This window comes from Amphiprion ocellaris, chromosome 1, assembly GCF_022539595.1.
Source record: "Amphiprion ocellaris isolate individual 3 ecotype Okinawa chromosome 1, ASM2253959v1, whole genome shotgun sequence".
NCBI lineage: Eukaryota > Metazoa > Chordata > Actinopteri > Pomacentridae > Amphiprion > Amphiprion ocellaris.
In genome coordinates, this window is record NC_072766.1 from 41,594,466 (window position 1) to 41,617,308 (window position 22,843).

The 22,843-nt window shown below is 33.9% G+C and overlaps 1 protein-coding gene and 1 long non-coding RNA gene across 2 annotated transcripts in view; one reads left to right on the forward strand and one right to left on the reverse strand.

Annotated features, from left to right (window-relative positions):
* Positions 1-22,843, reverse strand: part of LOC111581458 (CD151 antigen-like) — a 45,597-nt gene that overhangs the window by 8,472 nt on the left and 14,282 nt on the right. The window contains exons 3-4 of the mRNA XM_023289634.3: positions 17,486-17,677; positions 1,454-1,528 (exon numbers count right to left, since the gene is read on the reverse strand). Coding sequence (XP_023145402.1) covers positions 1,454-1,528; positions 17,486-17,677 — 267 coding nt within the window. The remainder of the gene's footprint in view (positions 1-1,453; positions 1,529-17,485; positions 17,678-22,843) is intronic.
* Positions 14,531-22,364, forward strand: LOC129348977 (uncharacterized). Its single transcript, XR_008601753.1, has 3 exons — positions 14,531-15,664; positions 17,432-17,697; positions 21,716-22,364. It is a non-coding gene; the product is annotated as an uncharacterized LOC129348977 (long non-coding RNA).

The window sequence follows — 22,843 nt, forward strand, 5'->3', positions numbered from 1 at the left end:
ATTTTGGAAATGTTTTGATTCAATTTAGAAAATTATTTCAGAATTTTTGTCAGATTTGTCAGATTTTACATCATTTTGGACGATTCTTTAACCAGTTTAAAAAACATTTGAGTCATTTAGGAAACGTTTTAAGTCATTTTGGAGAATTTTAAGTTATTTTGGAAACATTTTCATCAGTCGATCCCACATAAACAGAGGAGAGCGTCCTGATTTAATCACTAATATTTATTTTACAGAATTTATAGAATTCTGAGTGACTTTGGAAACACTTTGAGTCTTTTTTTTTTTTTTTTTTTTAACCATTTTGAAGATTTTTTCGAGTTACTTTGGGGAAGTTTTTAATCTCTTTGGATTATTTTTATAGAATATTATTTTATGGAATATTTTGAGTCATTTTTGTCAAATTTTACATAATTTTGGATTTTTTTTTTTTTTTTTTAACAATTTTGAAAAAAAAATCAGAGTCTCTTTGGAAAAACTTTGAGTCATTTTGGAGAATTTTAAGTTTTGAGCCATTCTTGGTAGATTTTATTTCATTTTGAACAATGCTTTAAACATTTTGAAGATTTTTTTTAGTCACTTCTGAAACATTTTTAATAATTTTGGAGAATTTTTAATCACTGTGGAAACATTCTGACTCATTTTAGAAAATTGTTGGTTCATTTTTGTCAAATTTGAAGTCATTTTAGTGGACCTTTAAATCATTTTAAAGATTTTCTGAGTCATTTTAGAAAAGTTTTTAATGATTTTTGGAGAATTTTGCATCACTCTGGAAAAGTTTGGGTCATTTCGTAAAATTTTAAGTCATTCTGGGAACATTTTTGTCAGTCGATCCCAGATAAACAGAAGAGAGCGTCCTGATTTAATGAGCAATGTTTCTATTTTACAGAATTCAGACTCATTTTTGAGTCTTTTTGGAAATGTTTTGAGTGATTTTAGGATATTCTGCGCACTCATCCTTGTTACCACTGCAGGCATTTTTCCTTCCATTTGGACCAAATGTAGCACCAGTAATCCTGGTATTTGTATTTTTAATGGGCCGTCTTACATTCATTCATAATGCTGGTTTGTGGTGGTTAAATTACAGCAGAGGACCACGTGGAGCTGAAAGAGTTGTTGGACTACGTGTTTGGATTAGAAGACACAGAAGGTTTGTTGGCCACGCTCTATTGATTCTTCAGTCAAACACAAGACGCTGCTACACCTAAACATGAGCTTTTAACATCGGATGACGATATTGGGGTAGACTTGAGATTGGAATATAGATTTCCTGAATTTTTTCCGTCTCTTTCTGACCGTTTTATTGCCGCAAAAAAAATCCATGCATGAATCTAAATTACTTCTTTTTTTTGGTCATGTGGAATCGATGTCTCGTCTTCCTGTCGTTCATTTCTCCACACAAATCCCAGAATGCTTTGTGATGAGTGTTTTAATGATGCGAGGAGGGGATTACCTGCTGGTAGTAGATGTACGCCAGGACTCCAGCCAGGATCTCCAGCAGGAAGATGCACAGCAGCAGGACAAAGTACTGAGGACACAGAGGAGAAGAGATGCAGTTAGTGGACGGTAATACGGTGCAGAGACGACAAATATCGGCTCGTTGTTTGCTGCGTTTCCTCTACAAGGTGGCGTGTCGTCTTTGCCTTTAGAGTCAGAACAGAAACAATAGAGTGGCTGAAAGCCGACTGCATCCTTTCAGCTGTCAATTACAAACACAAACCCTGCAGAAACGTGTCGGCTGCAGGTTTGTACAAGCATTCGATGAGCAAAACAAAGCGCTGAAATAGATTTAGACTGAAATGCAAGATCGGTTTTAGTGTGACAAATCCACGGTCATCCTGCTAATATGTGCGAAAAATGGAAAAACAACAAAATAGAAACATGTAGGCAAAAAAATATCCCTGAAAAGTCCCTGAATTTTTATTACAAGACTGTTAATCGCAGCTCAGTTAGTTACAGCTTCTTAGTTGTGCAGAGGAGCAGATAATTATTAGTTTTTTACAAAATGTGGTTAAAGCAAACTATATTTTTTGTGAATTTTTAAATGAGACATGTAGAATTAAGTGACGTTGAAAATCCAGTGATTCCTTCTACTTGTTCCAGCTTCTGGCTCTTAAAAACGGTGGAATTTTAGTGACCGTTTTAAAAATAACTGACAGGTTTTGGGGTGTAGAGGATTAATAGCAAAATTAATTTCTTTGATTCTTTCTTTAAAAAAACCTGAAAACACCTGGAATCAACTTAAACAACCTTTTTTGCCAAATGTCCACAGTAGTTACCAACACTGGAAAAAATCTGGAGGCTTTACATACTATCGATATTGACATTTTTAATTAGTTTTCATATTTGTCTCTTGGGTAAACAGAGCCTGCAGTTCAGACTAGTTCAGGTGAAAAGTCCCTGAATTTTTATTATCAGACCGTTGATCACAGCTCAGTTAGTTACAGCTTCTTAGCTGTGCAGAGGCCTGCAGAATTTTTTTGTTTTTTACTAAATCTGGATAGAGAAAACAGTATATTTTTGGTGAATTTTTAAATGAGACATGTAGGACTAAGCAATTTTGATGAAATATCACATCTGATGGTTGAAAATCCAACGATTCCTTATACTCACAGTTATATCAGCCGACCATCGCATTCTGCTTGCACAAGTGTGAAACAACAATAGAGCAAGACTGGATTATCTGAACCAGATGATATCATCGGACTACAACAGCATTATTACAAAAAAACTACAAAATTCCTGAAGAAATTGTGCCAATGCAGCAGCTGCCTGCTGAAAGACTGCACATGTTGAGTGTTTCGTTTTGAATCATTACGTTTTCAACAAACCTTGGAAAGTTACTAGATATTAAGATACCAAAATAGAAACTGGAGTGAGTAAATCAGGATTCTCTCCTCTGTTTATGTGGGATCTACTGATGAAAATGTTTCCAAAAGGACTTAAAATTTGACAAAATGTCTCAAAACTTTTCCAAAGCGACTCAGATGTTTTCAAAATGGTTAAAGAATCGTCTGAAATGATGTAAAATCTGACAAAAATGACTTGGCAATTTTCCTACATGAATCAAAACATTTTCAAAGAGATTCAAAATTCTCCAAAATGATTAAAAACTTTACCAAAATGACTCAAAAAATCTTCAAAATGGTTTAAAAAATTCTCCAGAATAGCTTAAAAAATAACAAAAATGACTCAAAATGTTTCCAAAATGACTCAGAATTCTATGAATTCTATAAAATAGAAACATTAGTGATTAAATCAGGACGCTCTCCTCTGTTTATGCAGTATCAACTGACAAAATGTTTCCAAAATGACTCAAAACTTTTCCAAAGCAACTCAAATGTGTTTCAAAATGGTTGAAGAATCATCCAAAATGACTTCAAATCTGACAAATCTGACAAAAACAGCTCAACAATTTTCCAATATGACTCAAAACATTTCCAAAATGATTGAAAACTTCACCAAAATGACTCAAAAAATTCTCAAAATGGTTACATTTAAAAAAAAAAACTTCAAATTTGACCAAATGACTCCAAATGTTTCCAAAGTGACTCAGAATTCTCTAAATTCTGTAAAACTGAAACAGGAATGATTAAATCAGGATTCTCTCCTCTGTTTATGTGGGATCCACTGATAAAAATATTCTAAAAGGACTTAAAATTTGATGAAATGACTCAAAACTTTTCCAAAACAACTCAGATTACATTTCAAAATGGTTAAAGAATCGTCCAAAGTGATGTAAAATCTGACAAAAGCCTAAAAAATTAGTTAGAATTCAACAAATTCTGTAAAATATAAATATTAGAGATTAAATCAGGGACTCAAATCTTATACAAAATGGTTAAAGAATCGTCAAAAATGATTTTAAATCTGACAAAAATGACAACAATTTTCTAAAATGACTGAAAACTTTTCCAAAGTGACTCTAGATTCTCCGAAATGATTCAAAATTTTTCTAAAGTGCCTTAAAAAGTCCTCCAGCTTAGAATAGCTGAACTTGGCTTAGAACAACAGCGTGGAGTCAGGATTCAGCTATTTTAAGGCAGGACGGGTTTATTTTCAAGGAAAAAGGAGTTTTTAGGTGTTAAATCAATAACTGCAAAAGCATATTTTGTTGTTTTGAAAGTTTATTCTCTTAAAATCAATTAATTGCAGGAAGAGGTTTATTATTTTGACGTTACATTTCCTGTCAGCTGCTGGTTCTAAAAGTGACAGATGTAAACTCAACAGTCATTCATGGGAAACAGTAAACATCTGATCCTTTTGGCTGAAAGTAGTTTTTACATGAAAACAGTTTTGATGAGGAAGCATCACATATCGTTTTTAAAGATGTTGTGATCAAAATATTCCATGAGGCTGAATATTTCACACTGTAGACTGAAGAAAACAGAGTAAAATGGGAAACTGAACTGGAAATATGAACAATATTTATGTTAAAGTCCATGTAAACACACATCTTGCAGCAGTTTGATCAGTTTCAATGAACCCAATCACGTTTAAAGGTCTTCATTTCCCGCCTCACATCGTTTATTTCGGCACATTTTCTCGTCTAAAGCATCATCTCCTCTTCAAACCCTCAACACGGCGTCAGAAAGCATCTTATTCTGCAGATCTAATCAGCTAAAACTATCAAATCAAACAGCCGGTCCACTTTAGTGACGGCGGCAGGCCGGAGGAATTTAGGCCAAGGTTGGCGTCCGATAATATCTCCTGTTGTCTTGGATTCGGAGGAGGGAGGTCCTGCTTTTCATGCCGAAGTCCTCTGATGCAGACAATAAACTCTGAACGACAAACATCAGAGAGACCGACGTCCGCCATGACTCAGAATCTGCAGTTTCAGGTCGAGATAAACCCGCTTTAATCTGCACAGATTTACGTTTCATCAGCTGCTGTGAAGCCTTTTCTTCAGGATTTTTAGAGTGTTAACTGCATGCAGAGCAGAAAGTTTGGAAATGTGAGGAAATGACGTACAGGGAAGGTCTGGATCAGGGACTGGAACCATAAAACCTCCATTTATGTGCAGGAAAAATGTAAATCTGGGTGTCCAATGAAACGATTTTTGCAGCTGAATATGCAAGACGCTCTTCTGATGACCCTAAAATTCATCATACAACGACCATATAACATTTTAATTCCTATATTCTCGACAAAAAGTTGAATATGAAACTATTTTGGTTGCAGTTTGGATCACCTGTTGATTTTAGCACAAAATAATAATGACTCAAAACATGTTTTTTAACCGTCCAGTGTAGGTTTTATTATTATTATTATCCATATTTTAAAGCAGGGAGTCAAACTCATCTTAGTTCAGCCCAGTTTGATCTCCAGTGACCAGTAAAATAACGGCACAATAACCTATAAATAACCACAACTTCATGTTTATTTTGTTTTAGTGCAAAAATGTTCATTCTGAAAATGTTGATGTTTAAGGAATTATCCTTTTACAAAATATTACACTTTGGGAAAGTAATTTTTTGTCAGATTTAAATCCTTTTGAAAATGTTTTTGTCAAACAGAGGAGAACATCCTGATTTAATCACTAATATTTATATTTTACAGAATTAGGAGAATTCTGAGTCACTTTTGAGTCATTTTTGTCAAATTTTAAGTAATTTTTTAACCATTTTGAAGAATTTTATCAGTAGAACCACTTAAACAGAGGAGAGCGTCCTGATTTAATCACTAACATTTATATTGTACAGAATCTGGAGAATTCTGAGTCACTTTGGGAACATTTTGAGTCATTTTTGTCCCATTTTTCCGAATTTGAAGATTTTTTTGAGTCACTTTGGTAAAGGTTTTAATCTTTCTGGAGAATTTTAAATCATTTTAGAAATATTTTGAGTCATTTTAGGATACTGTTGAGTCATTTTTGTCAAATTTTAACTAATTTTGGACAATTCTTTAACCATTTTGAAAACAATCTGGGTCACTTGGAAACAGCTTGGAGTTCTTTCTGCCAAATTTTGTACCATTTAGAAGATTTGTTGAGTCACTTTCAAAAAGTTTTGAGTCATTTTGGAGAATTTGAAGTCATTTTGGGAACATTTTTGTCAGTTGTTTCCACATAAACAGAGGACAGCGTCCTGATTTAATCACTAGTATTTATATTTTACACATTCAGTTACAGTCATCCTTAATAATGAGGAAGTCTGGTTCTGAATGACAGGTTCTCTGATCTCACATGCTGGTAAAACATTACATGTCATTTATCGGCCTTTCTTTAGTAACAATAATCGGTACCGATCCCTGGGTGGAATGACCCCAAACCTTGATTTAAACCTTTACTTAAACCACTGCATCGTCTTCCAGGCTGAACTTTATCTTCAGAGAACCAACATCTCACGGTCGACTCAGACTCAACTTGCTGAGGTTGTTGGAAAATATTTGCTCAGCTTCTGTGGCCTCTGGTGTCCTTTGTTTTCTCAGCAGCTTCCTTCATCTGAATGCAGTCCAGCAGCATCGCAGCGGAGCCGCATGCAGCTGCAGGACGAAGCACATCTGTATGCAGCTCGTCTCCACCTCAGACTTCATTAGAGGCGTACCGCTGCCTTTACAATTACCAAGGAGCAGTGGAGGCGAAGGTGACTTTAATCAGACGGTCGGACACGTGTCGGCTTTTCCAGGAAACTCCACCTGCGAACTTTCAGCCCAACGTACGACTCCATTAATCCAGACACCAGACCACGGTTACAATAATCCTTCAATAAGCGCATCGATTTCAGCGGCTCCCTCCACATTTACATCGTGTTTCATCAAAGTGTATTGATTTCCTCTGACACTAACGGAGCTCCTCGAATCTTAATATTACCGTCAGCCATGCTGTTAATTAGCTCCATACATATTAACTAAATATCGGTTTATAAAATGCTGGACAACAGTGAGAAACACCTGTCAGAAAGTCCAAAAATCAACTTTTAAATTAGGCTGTTTTGGCCAAAAATTGCAGATAAAAAAATGGCATAAAACAGAAAATAAAAGTCCTCACTTTGGAGCAGCCTGAACTATGAATAAATGATGTTACTGCATGAAAAATTAAACAAATGTTTGTCAAAAAGAGTAGTTGTCACTTTGTTTACTACATTTACTAATGCATTGATTCAGCTCTGCATTGCAGCTTTGGAAATAATTATTAGACATCTTAGATCCTTATAATTAGAGCATCTTCTCAGAGTTGTGAACATTTTTTACAATAATATTTTTTAAAAAATCAATAAATTCTGTGTATCCTGCTTTTGTATCATCTGTTGAAAGTCTTGTTTTCAAAAGAGCTACATAAAAAGTTTGTAATATTTAACCACTAAATGAAAACAACTAATAGGATATTTAAAAGTCGTTTTAGAGAATTTTAAGCCATTTTGGAAAAAACATTTTCAGCCGATCCCACATAAACAGAGGACAGTGTCCTGATTTAATCACTAATATCTATATTTTACAGAATCTGGAGAATTCTGAGTCATGGTGCGAACATTTTGGGTCATTTTTGTTCATTTTTTGCCATTTAGAAGATCTTTTGAATCACTTTGGTAAAGTTTTGAGTCCTTTTAGAAAATTGTTTATCAGATTTTAAGTCATTTTGGACCATTCTTTAACCATTTTGAAAACAATTGAAGTCACTTTGGAAAAGTTTTCAGCCATTTAAAAAAAAAAAATTTAAGCATTTTTTTCAAATTTTATGTCCCTTTTTTTAAATTTACAGAATCTGGAGAATTCTGAGTCACTTTGGAAACATCTTGAGTAATTTTTTAAAAATGTTAAGTTATTTTAGACAATTTTTAAATCATTTTCAAGATATTTTGAGTTATTTTGGTAAAGTTTTTAATCATTTTGGATAATTTTGAATCCCTTTGGAAATGTTTTGAGTCATTTTTGTCTCATTTTGGACCATTCTTTAACCATTTTGAAAACAATTTGAGTCACTTTGAAACAGTTTGGAGCCATTTTTGTCAAATTTTGTGCTATTTAGAAGATTATTTGAGTCACTTTGGAAAAGTATTTAATCATTTTGGAGAATTTTTCATCATTTTGGAAATGTTTTGAGTCATTTAAGAAAACTGTTGAGTCATTTTTGTCAGATTTTAAGTCATTTTGGACGATTCTTTCACCATTTGTTGCTTTGGAAAGTTTTAAGCCCTTTACCAAGAACTGTGAAGACAGAGGCAGAAAACTGTTGTCAAAGTGGCCTAATTATCATTTCCAAAGCTTTAAATCGTCCCAACTGGTGCTAAAGACAAACACTTTACATTAAATCTCATCAGGTTTAATGTAAATTCTCCAGAGAATAGACTGTACGTGATACGATGGAGCTACATATGATGAGGTTGGATTGTTCGCTCTTGTATTTTTCACATGGCCTCACAAACTGCAACATGTCAACATGTGGAGATCGGTTGGAAACGCTGCTGACAGTCCATCAGCACCAGCAGACGTCAGACAACATAGAAAAATAAAACTAAATCAGTCCGATTCGTTACAGAAGGAAAGTGGGAGCTGTCAGCTGCAGTTTTATGGATGATTTAAAACTCATAAATAAAAGATTTCCTGGGATGAAGACGTCCTAACGAGTTAACAATGCTAATGCTTCAGAGACGAGGCGACCAGACGTCATTCCAGGAATCTGCTCGTCTCGAAGAACACACAAACAAACACCCGACTCCATCATGTTCTCCATTTCTGACGATCCTCCTCCTCCCTCCTGACAAGCTCCTTCCTCCCCAGTGATTCATGGACGTCATCTCAACTCCTCAAGATGCATCAAAAAGCACCAACCACGAAGGTGTTCACAACACTGCAACGCTCTGCACATAAAAACACTCCCAGCCTTCCTGTTGTCATCTTATTTAACACCACGCAGAAATATATTTACATCTGTTTTAATATCATTTACTATGATCCACAACTTCTCTTGAAATTCTTCACCTGTTGAAGCCTAAAAGATGTTCAGAAGAAACTCAGACTGAAATGAACCAAGAAACAACGACCTCTTTAACCTTTTCTGGAAGTCAATAAAGAGGAAGAAAGGCAACGAATATATTTAGATAAGAAAAAACAAACCTAAAGACTAAATCTGGTTTCGTCTACAGAAAATTTTTGTAAATTTTGCCACAAAGACACGTTAAGAAGGGTTGAAATTACCACAAAAGAGGCAACAACACCCCCAAAAATGTGAAATTACCACAAAAAGACACAAAATCAACACCAAAAAGGCAAAATTATCTCAAACATTTAAAAACTGACACAAAAAGGGCTGAAATGACCACAAAAAGGTGGCACAAGAAGGGTCAGGGCTCATTTTATATCCACTCCAGGTCTAAAGACAAAATCAGCTTTTGCCTACAGAAAGTTTGAGTAATTTTTAGCACAAAAAAGACACAAAAAGAGGCAAAATAATCTTGAAGACTCTAACTCCCTGCAAAAACTGCAAAATTACCACAAAAAAAAGCAAAATCAGCACAAAAGAGGCAACAACGCCCCAAAAAGAGGCATGATTACCACAAAAAGATACAAAATCAACACTAAAAAAAGGCAAAATTACCTCAAAAATGTGCCACAAGAAGGGTTAGGGTTCATTTTACATCCACTCCAGGTGTCAAGACAAATATAAACACAAAAGATAGGCAAAAGAGGCTCAAGACTCAAATTCTCTGCAAAAAACTGCAACAGCGTCACAAAAAAGCCAAAATTACCACAAAAAGACATAAAAACACCACAAAAGAGGCAACAACACCCCAAAAGGAGGCATAATTACCACAAAAAGATATAAAATCAACACCAAAAAGGTAAAACTGCCTCAAAAAACATAAAATTACCTCAAAGACTCAAAGTCCCCGCTAAAAAAAAAATGCAAAATCACCACAAAAAGACACAGAATCTAGACAAAAGAGGCAACAACACTCCAAAAAGAGGTAGTGTTAGGGTTCATTTTACATCCACTATAGGTGTCACAATCTAAAAACAAAATCTGTTTATATCTTCAGAAGGTCTGAGTAATTTGTACCACAAAAAAGACACAAATTTAACACAAAGACTCAAGACTTCCTGCAAAATCACCACAAAAAAGGCAAAATGACCTCAAAAAATGTAAAATTACCACAAAAAGGTGCCACAAGAAGGTTAATTTTTACCAAAAAAGACACAAAATCAACACTAATAAGGCAAAAAATTACCTAAAAAAAATGTAAAATTGCCCCAAAAACAGCCAAAACGACCATAAAAAGACACAAAATCAGCACAAAAGTGGCAACAACAGCCCAAATAGAGGCATAATTACTACCAAAAGACACAAAATCAACACCAAAAACGAAAAATCACCACAAAAAATGACATAAGAATGGTTAGGGCTCATTTTATGTTTCATTTTGTCTTCAGAAAGTTTGAGTAATTTTAGCACAAAAAAGACACAAATTTAACACAAGTAATAAAATCTGGACAGTCAGTCGGACAACAGAAATAGGAAAAGTGGACTTTTTATCAGAATACTGGGTGATTAATCGCAGCCTGACTCCATGAAGGACAGGAATTTGTGACTGAATAAAGTAAAGCTGACAGAAAAACAAACAGATTTCAAGGTAAAGACAGGAAGAGATGTGCAGAGAGGAAACTACAGAGAAACACTGCATGAAGTCAGTTTGTCCACAGGTGAATCCAGCCTTTTTCCATTTGGAAAAACTTTCTCATTACGCCGTTGTGTCACTAAACAATGAGTCCAAGTGTCTGCAGACGCTCTGGGAGAGTTTTCCTCTTCCTGACCTCTCTGATACTTTCAAACATCCTCGCTGGGAGTCTGACGAGGCTTTAATCTGCTGTCTCTACGCCTATCGCTGGATCAGCTTTTCTTGTTGTAGGAGCTCGTGACCTCCAGGACGGCGTCACCAATCAGCAGCAGCAGGTACGAAACTCTCGGGACAAACAAGCAAACTATAATGAATCCGCCTGCCGCCCCTACATTGGTCCTCTTTAACAATCCCGACAGCATTCCTCTGCTCACACTTCATTCCTCCACAGTGATTCATGGCTCTGAGCTCCACTCCTCAGGATGCAACGAGCCTCTGGAAGCTGCGTCTCCATTTTATACACAAAAAACACTGCAAAAAAGATATAAACTTAACACAAAAAGAAGCAAAATTACTCCTGACAAAAAAACCCTGCAAGATCACCACAAAAAAAGGCTGAAACTACCACAAAAACACACAAAATTCACCACAAAAGATAAAAAATTACCCCAAAGACTCAAACTCATGACAAAAAATGTGCAAAAATCACACAAAAAGTGCAGAAATTATCACAAAAAGATGCAAAATCAAATGCAAAAAGGACAAAAATGGCCACAAAAATATGCCAAATCATTACAAAAAGAGATAAAACTACACCAAGGAATTATACTTTTGACAAAACAATGTGTAAAATCACCACAAAAAGGGTTTAAATTACCACAAAAAGATGCAAAAATACCTCAAAAAGACATGAAATCTCCACAAAAACTCCCAGAATCAACACAAAAAAGATGTAAAATCAATAAAAAGAAGCAATATTACCACAAAAACACTGTAATTCCATTTTCAATCCTCAGAAGATTCCCACACTGACAAACCTGCAGACTGAACCCACATCTGACTCCTTGATATTAAGGATAAGAAACTGTTTATATCCAGCGTTAAATACACAACAATCCTGGCATGTTTGTCTGTTTAAAATTCCTACTCATCAAAGAAAGCAGGGAGCCTGTCGCCTATAAATAAATAAATAAACACAAACAGCAAATGTAGTGAGATAAGAAAAACAAATAAAAAGTCAATGGAGAGAAAATAGAGGCGCTGTGAGGCTCCAGTTGTGTCCTTAAGCTCTGATTAGTGATAACTTGACTGAAAATAAATCTACATCTAAATTTAATCTTGTATTTCTCTGAAAAGACAATTTCTAAAGATTATCTGCAGAACTCTGTTTGCTCTTGATTGAATATTTCTACATTTTCCAGCTGCTGTTTTCATGATTACAGTAATAGAAGTAAACTTACACGGACATGTGTGATTAGAACATGTTTTTAGTCATTATAAACAGTAAAATGATCAACAAAAGAGACTGCAATCTGCTCATGCACCAATGAGTAATGCAGATTTTAAACTATTTAGTAAACAAGTCAATTAGTTGTTGAAATTAATGAAACAAAGCGGATGTATTTACATTTTTAACAACTGACAATTTTTGTAAATAAATAATCTAAGAAATGTAAACTGTAATTCTTTCTTGTGTTATTTCTGTCATTCTAACTGTCATACTGCAAATTATTTTTTTAATAGACTAACAGATTAATCCTCTGAACCCTAAAACCCACCGATGGTTTTGGAAGATATTTTATTGAAGAAGAATAAAATTTAAATAAAAAAATGAGTAAAAAAAACACTATTTATTAGCCAGAAATTGTAAAAATAGAAATGATCATCGTATTTTAAACTTTTTCGTGGCCCCTTGGACCGCCATTTCACCAGACAATTGCCCAAATTTAAGCTTCAAATGACATTTAACTGAAATCACTTTATTCTACACGTGTAATTTAAAAATTTATCAAAAATCAACTGTTTGCAGTAACCAGATCCTGTCAAAAACTAAAAATTCTGCATTCCTAGATGCAACCGTGAAGCCGTTAACAATTCAGTTACAACCAACAGTCATGCCACAAAAAATGTTTAAGGTGCCATTTATTTTTGCCAGTTTTAGTAACACCTGTGGACACTTAATCAAAGAAATTCAACTTTAATTCTTTCTTCTTGGGAGATTTCTGTCATTCTAACTATCTAACATCACAGAAAATATTCTATAGACCAACAGATTAACCCTCAAACTCGCTGATGGGTTCAGAAGTTGTTTGATTAAATAAAAATGAAATTATAACTAGTGACACAATTTATTAGAAACGGTAAAAGCAGAAATAATAGTCGTGTTTTAAATTTTTTGATGGCCGTTGGACTGCTGTTTCGCTGAGGAAATTCGACAAATCTGTTTAAAATCATGACATTTAATTGAAACCACTTTATTCTACAGATGTAATTTAAAATTTAAGCAAAAATGAAATGTTTGCAGGAACCAGATTCTGTCAAAAACAAAAAAATCTGCAATTCTTGACGCAACTATGAAGGCATTAATAATTCAGCTACGACCAACAGTCATGTTACAAAAAATGCGTAGGGAACCAAATTATTCCCCCCCCAGTGTTGGTAACACCTGTAGACACCTGGAAAATTAATCTTGTTTTCTTAATTTTTGTTTAAAAAAAAAAAAAAAAAAAAAAAAAAACAACAAAGAAATAGCTAAAAAATATCTACGAAATTCCACTTTTGCTTTTCGTTTTTTTGTGATTTCTCAGTTCTTTCTCCTTCATTCTGTTTGCATTGAGGTGCAAGACTTTATATTGTTGATAAAAATGAACCACGGTGAGGAAAAAATGAGACAGGAGACAAGGAAAAAACTGCAGCTTGGAATTCAGAGGGTTCAATTAATCACTAATACCCTAATAAAATACAACAAAAATAAATAAACCAACTTCACACACATAATTATCTTTCTTGTTCAGTGAAAAGCTAATTAACTCCACATGTTCTCCTCCTACAGGAGCCTCTTTCTCCTCCATAAACACACCTGCAGGTGACATTTAACATTTCCTGTCTCCAGCTGAAAGGTTCTTCTGTGTCAGATTCTCGTCCCTGGTGAAAAGTGGATAATGCCAAAGATGACGTGTCCTGGCAGAGTTTGTAAGACCCAAACATTGAGCTGCCCACAGCAGCGTTCCTGCATGGATCTACACGCTGGAACGTCTGGACGAGGACAGCGGAGCGAGATCACAACGGTTCTGTTTGAACTCAGAGCTGGCTTTGGTTCCGTGCAGGTTGTTTCTGCTGGAAGAACTCAAAGACGGGTTCAAGTTCTTGTTTTGTCTGCAGCAAGTGGAGGTCGACGCCTCGGCCTTCAGGGGCTGGAAGAAGAAGTTTCTGTGGCTCCAGAATGTCCTTCCAACAAAACATCACTTGTTCGTTGTCATAAATTCCACATTTTTACTTTTTGGCTCCATCTTGAGTTGAAAAACAAAATTCCTTCACATACCATGAGTAATTCCACTGTCTAAATATACCTATGTCCATACAACCACAGAACACGCACTGATACAACTTTATTCTACACGTCATTTTTAAAAATGCCAAAAATCAACCAAATGTTGCTGAAAAATATTAATTTTGCGCTTCTCTTGGCAACCATGAAGATATCAGGACTTCGATGCGACCACGTGACAAAAATTCAACAAAATTTGAGCTTAAATCATGATATTTTATCAAAATAATTTCATTCTATGTCTTTTTTTTTAAATGGCCAAAACTAAACCATTATATTCCACAAGTAATTCCACTGTCTAATAAACTTGGTCAAAATTAAACCATTTGCACCAAATTCTTTGAAAAAAATATACATTTTGTGATCCTTTTTGCAGCCATGAAGATATCAGTGACGTAGATGTGCCCACATGACAACAATTCAACAAAATCTCATCTTAAATCATGATATTTTATCAAAATAATGATATTCTACTTGTCTTGTTTAAAAATTGGCCAAAACGTAACCGTTAGTTCAAACAAGAGTCTGGAAAAAAAAACTAAAAATGTATTCTACCTATGTCCATGCAACCAAAGAATACACATTTACGTTGCTTTATTCTATGAAAATGTTTTTTAAAATTGCCAGAATTAAGCCACTTGCATCAAATTCTGCTAAAAAATATAAATTCTGTGCTGCTCTTTGCAGCCATGAAGCTATTAGTGACTTAAATGTAAATACATGACAAAAACTCAACAAAATCTCAGCTTACCAAAATAATGTTGTTCTATTTGTCTTGTTTAAAAATTGGCCAAAACTAGACTGTCAGTTTGAACCAAATTCGAGTTCTGTATATTTTGCTTGAAATATGAAGCCTTTAGAAGTTCAGCTGTAACCAAGAGTCACTTATGAAAATTCAGGGATATTTATATATTTTTTTGCTGAACTGCAGGCTGTGTTTAAGTGAGCAGACAGGAGACAAGTATTGAAAAAATAGAATATTTAAGAGACAAATATCTACAGTATGTAGAGTCATAGTGTGTTTTCAAACATTGGTAACACGTGTGGACATTTTGAAAAATGTAGTAGACGTTTGATTTGTGTATGCAAATAATTAATGCAAGAAATTCAACCTTTGTATTTTCTTCTTCATTCTGCTTCCATAAAGATGCAATGAAAAATGAACCTACTGTGTGTAAAAATGCAACAAAAACATCCAGTAATTGCTCTGGGTCCAGGGGGTTAATTGATTAATTAGTAACATCCATAATACTAATTAAAAGCCACAATAATAGAATAAAGAGGAGGAGCAACTTGTCTGTTTTTGCTGATATTTAGTTCCAGAATCAGCCTGAGTATGTTGAGTTTTTCTCTAGAAATGTGTCGTTTTTGCAGCTTTACGTGTGTTGGGCTCGGCACCCGGAGATAAACAGAAGGCTGCTGGGTGTGGAGCAGATAATAAGGAGTGTGTGATGCTCAGCCTTTGTCCTGGTGAAGGCCGTCGATGGCCTGCAGGGACGACGTCTGAGAAAAGCACATTCTCTGAAAAGAAGAACATTTCCTGAGGCTGTTTGACTCCTGAACGGTAAACCTTTGACACTCTACATTCTGTCTCTGGCTCATGGTTTTTCTCTCTCTGCTTGTTTGAGGAACTCTGTGTGTTTTCTCAGTGTGTAACTTGAAAAAAAAATACGTGTTAGTGTGAACGTTTTCATGTTATAGCTTCATCAGGCAGAAACCTTTTTACTCAGATATTGAACTGCGGCAGTTTAACCCTCCTGTTGTCCTCATTTACAGGCGCCAAAAAATATAGCTTCCTTGTCTGAAAAAAATCCAAACCTTCAGGAAGAAAATTCTGGTAATTCCTTAACCCTCGTGTCGTCCTGTGGGTCAAAATTGATCCGTTTTAAAGTTGGAAAATGTGGAGAAAAAAAACCTTTTCACAGTGAAAACTTCCACATTTTTGGGAAATTTTTGAACATTGTTTGGTGGAAAAAAAGAAATGTTAAAAAAAATGTTTCTTTAAGAATATTCTGAATGTTCTTAAAGAAAATAGAACTTTAACTGATATATATGGAATCACTTTACATATTTTTAGGATTTTTTTGAAGATTTTTATTCCATCCATCCATCCATCCATCCATCCATCCATCCATCCATCCATCCATCCATCCATCCATCCATCCATCCATCCATCATCTATACACCACTTAATCCTCACTAGGGTCATGGGGGCTGGAGTCTATCCCAGCTGACTCAGGTGAAGGCAGGGGACACCCTAGACAGGTCACCAGTCTGTCACAGGGCTACATACAGAGACAAACAATCACTCTCACATTCACACCTACGGGCAATTTAGAATGATCAATTAACCTCAGCATATTTTTGGACTGTGGGAGGAAGCCGGAGTACCCGGAGAAAACCCACGCATGCACAGGGAGAACATGCAAACTCCATGCAGAAAGATCCCGGGAAAGCCGGGACGTGAACCAGGGATCTTCTAGCTGCAAGGCGAAAGTGCTAACCACTACACCACTGTGCAGCCCAAGATTTTCATTCATTTTTTTCTAAATATTTACAATTTTTATTTTTTAAATTTTTATTTCTTTCTTGACAAATTTGGGGATTTTTTTTAAAGTACAACTTTTAAGGGAAACTTTTAAGGAATTATTGGAATTTTCTTCCTGAAGGTTTTGCAAATTTTTATAAATCTGGGGATTTTTTTTGCTGAATTTTTTGATTTTTTTTCAGACAAGGCAACCGTATTTTTTGGTGCCTGTAAATGAGGACAACAGGAGGGTTAAAAGTTTCCCTTAAAAGTTTTATTTAAAAAAAATCCCCCAAATCTGGCAAGAAAATTCTTGTAATTTTTTTCAAAAAATGAGGAAAAATCTTCCAAAAAAATCCTAAAACTATCCAAAGTGATTCCATATATATCAGTAAAACTTCTAATATTTTCTTTAAGAGCATTCATAAAAAAATCAACCAAAATCCAGCAAATTTCACTGGATTTTGGTTGATTTCTATGTGAATGTTCTTGAGAAACATTTTTTTTCCACCAAAAAATTTTCAAAAAATTACAATTAACCCCTAACCCTAGGGCCTGTAACTCTAAAAATAGTCAGAGTATGAGGGCAAATTTAGTTTTTTAGTGCAGAATGAAGGCAATAATGAATTCTGCCTGATGATGGTCACACTAAGACATGAATTTATTACAAGTTGTTTGTTTTGGGTGATCACAGCCAGAAGCTACATTCATGAGAGTTAAAATCCGACTGTTTTAGACAATAATCGAGTCTGGAAGTCGATCCTGGAATCAGATCAGGTTTAAATGAAACCTGCTGTGTTTCAGACATTCACACGTTCTGCTCCTCTCTCATCCGTGCACCTTGGCGTGATCTCTTACCACACGCAGCAGCCGTCTCTGCTCCTTGAAGGTGGCGCAGCAGCCCAGCACGCCTGTTACCATGACGATGGCTCCAGCCAGGACCAGTATGTAGGCGGAGGCAGCGTACGTCTTGGAGGAGAGCAGGCTGATGTAGTCGCTCTTCTCCACCAACGTCCAAACGCCCACCGCCATCACGACGCCCCCTGCCAGCTGGGAGAGGAGACGGCATGGTGAGAGTCCGGTTCTGACCCGTTGAATTAAAAAAACGCACCAGAACTCCGGTATTAGCACGTAGAACACCGAGGGGACGGAACCTGAGAGCGACTAAAAGGGGTTTAATTATTAATGGCTCCAGTCTGCTTCAAAGTGACAAAGGAGGGGCCTGAAATTAATGTCTGTCAAAGTGTGGATGTGAGCTGATGAATACTGGAGGAGCAGCCAGTCTTCAATCAGCTGATGCTGCAGGATAATTATGGAGCAGCTCAGGTCTGAGATCCAGGGAGGTTCTGCTGCTGAGGCTGGAAATAAAACACATAAATAGAAACTCAGCTGCAGAGATTCATCAATGAATCACCTGGACGACTGATACAAGATTAACCTGCAACTAGTTTAATAATCAATCAGTTATTCTCAACTTTTCTTTGTTATTTTTAACAGGAAATTTAATATATTTTGGATTTCTGGATGATAAAACAAACAAATTAATGGCCTCATTATGTACTGTAAAATAAGAATGAAAGAAAAAATACACAAAAAAAATGCTGTAATCAAGTAACGTTCAAAAATAGTAAAAATAACAGAAGACAAAACAACTATTTTTCTTTTAAATAATAACAAATACCTATAAAATATGTTCACGTTTTAAATACATCTGCATCTTTACAGTCACACTGAAAAAGAAGAAATATTATTTGTAAAAATACAGATTTTTGATGTAGATACTATTTACAGTGTTGGACTTTTTTTTCTCACAGTCAAAATGAAAAATAATACTTTTTTTCTATGATTTTAAAATTTATTACCCGAACATGGAAAAAGTGTAAAATAGCAGTTACAAAAAATTATTTACAATTTTGAAAATTTAATCTATTTTTCTTTCAAATAACTGCAAATATCAGTAATATGGTGCTTTTACTCAGTATTTTTCTGTAATTTAATTCAATAATCTATAAAATAAACACAGAAAAATAGCTATAAAAATATTTAATATTTTTCAGCCCTGCAAAATTACAATATTCTATTATAATTTTACAATATTTTTTGCTGATTTAAATAACAGCAAATGCCTGTACAATGTACATATTTTAAGATAGAGCAAAGCAATGCATCTTTACAGTCACACAATGAAAAAGAAGAAATTCTATTTGCAAAAATACCAATTTTTGATGTAGATACTAGTCATAGTTTTGGACAATTTTTTTCTCATAGTCAAAATGAAAATTAATACTTTTTTTCCACGATATTAGCAATTATTATCCTTGATTAAAAAATAAAAACAACAGGGAAAATTTAGAAAATACCACATAAAAAGAATTATTTACAATTTAGAAAATTTAATATAGTAAAACAACAAAACATTTTTTTGTGAAAATACAGATTTTTTTTTACTGGACATTATTTACAGTTTTGGTCTATTTTTCCTTCATAGTTAAAATGAAAATTAATACATTCTTTTATGATTTTACCATTTATTACCTGCAATAAAAAATTGTACAAAAAATTTGTACAATACCAGCTACAAAAATGTATTTACAATTTTTAAATATTTAATATACAAAATTTGTCTTTCAAATAACTCTATTTATTTATTTACATTATCTTTAGTTTTTTTCCTAATTTAAATACAGTAAAAATAGTGTAATTTTATGGTCAAACATTGTCAATGAACAAATTATAATTAAGAAAAAGGCAGATTTTAGATGTGGTTAATACTCTCAGTTTTGACTTTTTTTTTTTATGACTAACCTTTTGCTTTTTTGTGATTTTGTTCAATATTTTTCTGTAATTTAATAATTTTTTTCTGTAATGTAATTCAGCCATCTATAAAATAAATACATGAATAATATCTACAAATATATCTATATTTTTTCACTATTGTTTCCCTGTCATGAAGATGTATACTTTTTTAATTTAAAAAAAAAAAACAGCGATCACTATATTTTTTGCTGATTTAAAAACTGAAAAAAATAGGTTAACATTATAGTCAAACACTGTAAAGGAACTAAAAGATTTTTTAAGTTGACACTACATACAGTTTGGTTTATTATTTATTATCTGTAAATCATATAAACTGTGAAAATAATAGTAAATTCTTCAAAAAAAAAGGTGAAAACTGTTTAAAAACTATTCTTTATATTCTATGTGCTCTGAGAAATGTGAACGACATTTTTTTCATTGTTAACATTAGCATGTTTTAGATTAAATGGTTAGTTATTAAAATAAAAGGCAGATTTATTATTATTGCAGCTCCATGCTTCCTTTTTCACACATTTTTAAAGCGACCATCTGGTTTAAACGTCCTGAAGCTCAGAGAACAGACTGAAAATCAATTCTTCACTCCAGCACATAACTGCAGTCCACCGTTATCCAACAGTTAGAGTGAACATGAGGACGATTAAATCAGAGCGTGATTACCAAGACGAGTCAGCAGATGGTGCAGCGCTGCAATGGGAATCTGTCACCGAGCCAACGGAGTCAATCTAACGCCCGACTAATTTAGATTTAATTTAGAAGAGACGGAGGTAGACAGCGCCACGCCCAGAGACGCTACAACAACAGATACTTCACTCTGTCGCCTTTTACTGCCCCGCTTTACTAATTACCCCACAGCTGCAGCAATCCTCCTCCTCAGCTCAGAAACAACCAGACAACACGACTTTCTGTTAGCAGCCTGCAGAGGGAAATAATCAGTAACGCTTCAGCTCTCACAGTTCAATTAAAACACCTGTCAGAGCTTCAGGACCTGGTTTCAGAGAGGATTCATCAGTTTTTATGCTGTGTTTGTGAAACACAAGCTACATTTAGACTGTTAAAACCCCACTGTATTAGAAAATAATTCCTTTTATCCCACCTGACCCTCTCAAAATCAATTTTTGTACAATAATTTAAGGATATTTAATTAAATCATGTAAAGCTTTACCCTCATACCTTAAATATTTTCCCAGTTTACCCAAAATGTAATTTTTAAAAAAGTTTTCACTGGTGTTTTACGTGCATCCTTTCAAATAACTGCAAATATCTGTAAAAAAAAAAAACAATATTAATAATTTTTTAAAAAGTTTTAAATACAGATTTTTCATGTCTGTTTTAGCTTTCTTCTCCTCAGTCAAAATGAAAATAATACTTTTTTCTATGATTTCACCATTTATTACCTGTAATTTAAGAAGATATATAAAAAAAATTAAAAACATTGAAAATGTGTAAAATAGCAGTTACCAAAAAATTTACATAATTTTGCTTTTACATAATTTTTAAATTATCTATATATCTATATCTATCTATATCTATATATATATCTATATATATATATCTATCTATCTATATATATATATATATATATATATATACACATATATACACACACACACACACACACACACACACATATATACAAATATAAAATGTTATATTTATATAATTTTTTATAATATTTAAAATTGTTTCTTAAGGCTAACCTCTTGCTTTTTGGTGATTTTAATATTTTTCTGTAATTTATTTTTTCACAGTTAACATAATTTATTAATTTAATGAATTTATCATTATCATTTATTTATTTAATATTAAAAGTTTTTTTCTGTGATTTTACTAGATATTTTATTACATAATTTCCCAGGTTACCCAAAATACACATTTCTAAAGTTTTCTCTGGTGTTTTACGTGTTTCCTTTCAAATAATTGCAAATGTCTGTTTCTAAAATAATATTCTTTTCTGATTTAAATACAGTAATAAAGAAAAGAAGTAATTTACAAGTTGGGCTTTTATTAATGGTTAACATAATACAGATGTGTTTTTTTGTGATTTAATTAGATATTTTATTAGATATTTTCCCTATTTACCCAAAATACATCTTTTTAAAGTTTTCTCTGGTGTTCTATCAGAAAACCAAAAACACATCCAGCATATGTTTGTTTGTTTTGGGAGTTTCTCAGTTTCTAATTGTTAAAATACGACTATATCAGACAATAATGGTGTCTAGAAGACTAAATTCTATCCTAAATAAATGCTGTTAATGTTGTTTTTGAACACAGTTCCTTTGCTGTACGCTGCAGGATGTGTCGGAATCCCTTCGAACACGATGCTTGTTGCATCTCCAGCTGCTGTTAAAACTCAATGATCCTCAGGAATCAGTGAACGTACAACAGAACTGCTGGATTCAAACTCTGGCGACTCCCAGTGGCAGAAAGGGGTCATAACTGGAGCATTTTAAATCCTGCAGAGCTCTGACACAGAATTCATCCATTCATAAGACCAGCAGGTGTATTTCTAGATGAGCATGAATTAATGAAATGCATTTTATGCCGTTTATTAGCTGGATTATCACACTTTTCATGCAAAACTGTGAGCATCTGTTGATCTATTTTCTGCATTTTTTTATGCAGTATCAGTCCAAGTTATAATTTGCAGCTAAAACTCGCTGCTGCCACAAAAAGTGATTTTTAAAAATGTTGAAATATGTTAGATTTTGGTATAAATGAATGCTAAAAGTAAAGGCTGCATTTAACAAAAGCTGATGATCTGTGTTTTCTGTTTGGTTAGCAGTTTCTCTCTCATTTTCTCTCACAAAAACACAATTATATCCAATTATTAAACGAAAAATGTCGCTCGAAGAGCTTTTTAAAATGGCAGGCTGTTGATGCCTTTTCAATCAGGCTGTCTTCTGAAAATAAACATTTTATTCATCCCAAAATTGTAAATAATTTCATTTTGAATCCTCAAAGAAGAAACACTTGAAAAGAAAACAACCTATAATTGAATTTTCAAGGTTTTTACTTCAACAAAACAGGAATCAGTGTGTTCCTGCTGAAATATCTGTAATTTCTGAGAGTGAAAAAGACGATTTAATCATTTTTTTTACTCAATTTGAGTTCAAATGAATGACTGATCAGCTCTTTCATTGTTTTTGTCATGAAACATGTTCAATAGCAGCTGACATTAGAGAATTTTGAAAATTTACAGATTCCTGAAGACTAATCTCCATTTTTTCTCTCATAAATCGACATTATCTTGTTTTTTCTTTTCTAACTTCTTTGAGCAGTTTGCAACCAACTGTTTTTGTTTCACGGGTGCAGAGTTTGTTTACAAACTGAGATGAAGTTTAAAGTTTTCATCAATTATTTATCACTCTGTGCTCTGTAAACATCCTTTTCATGGCAAAA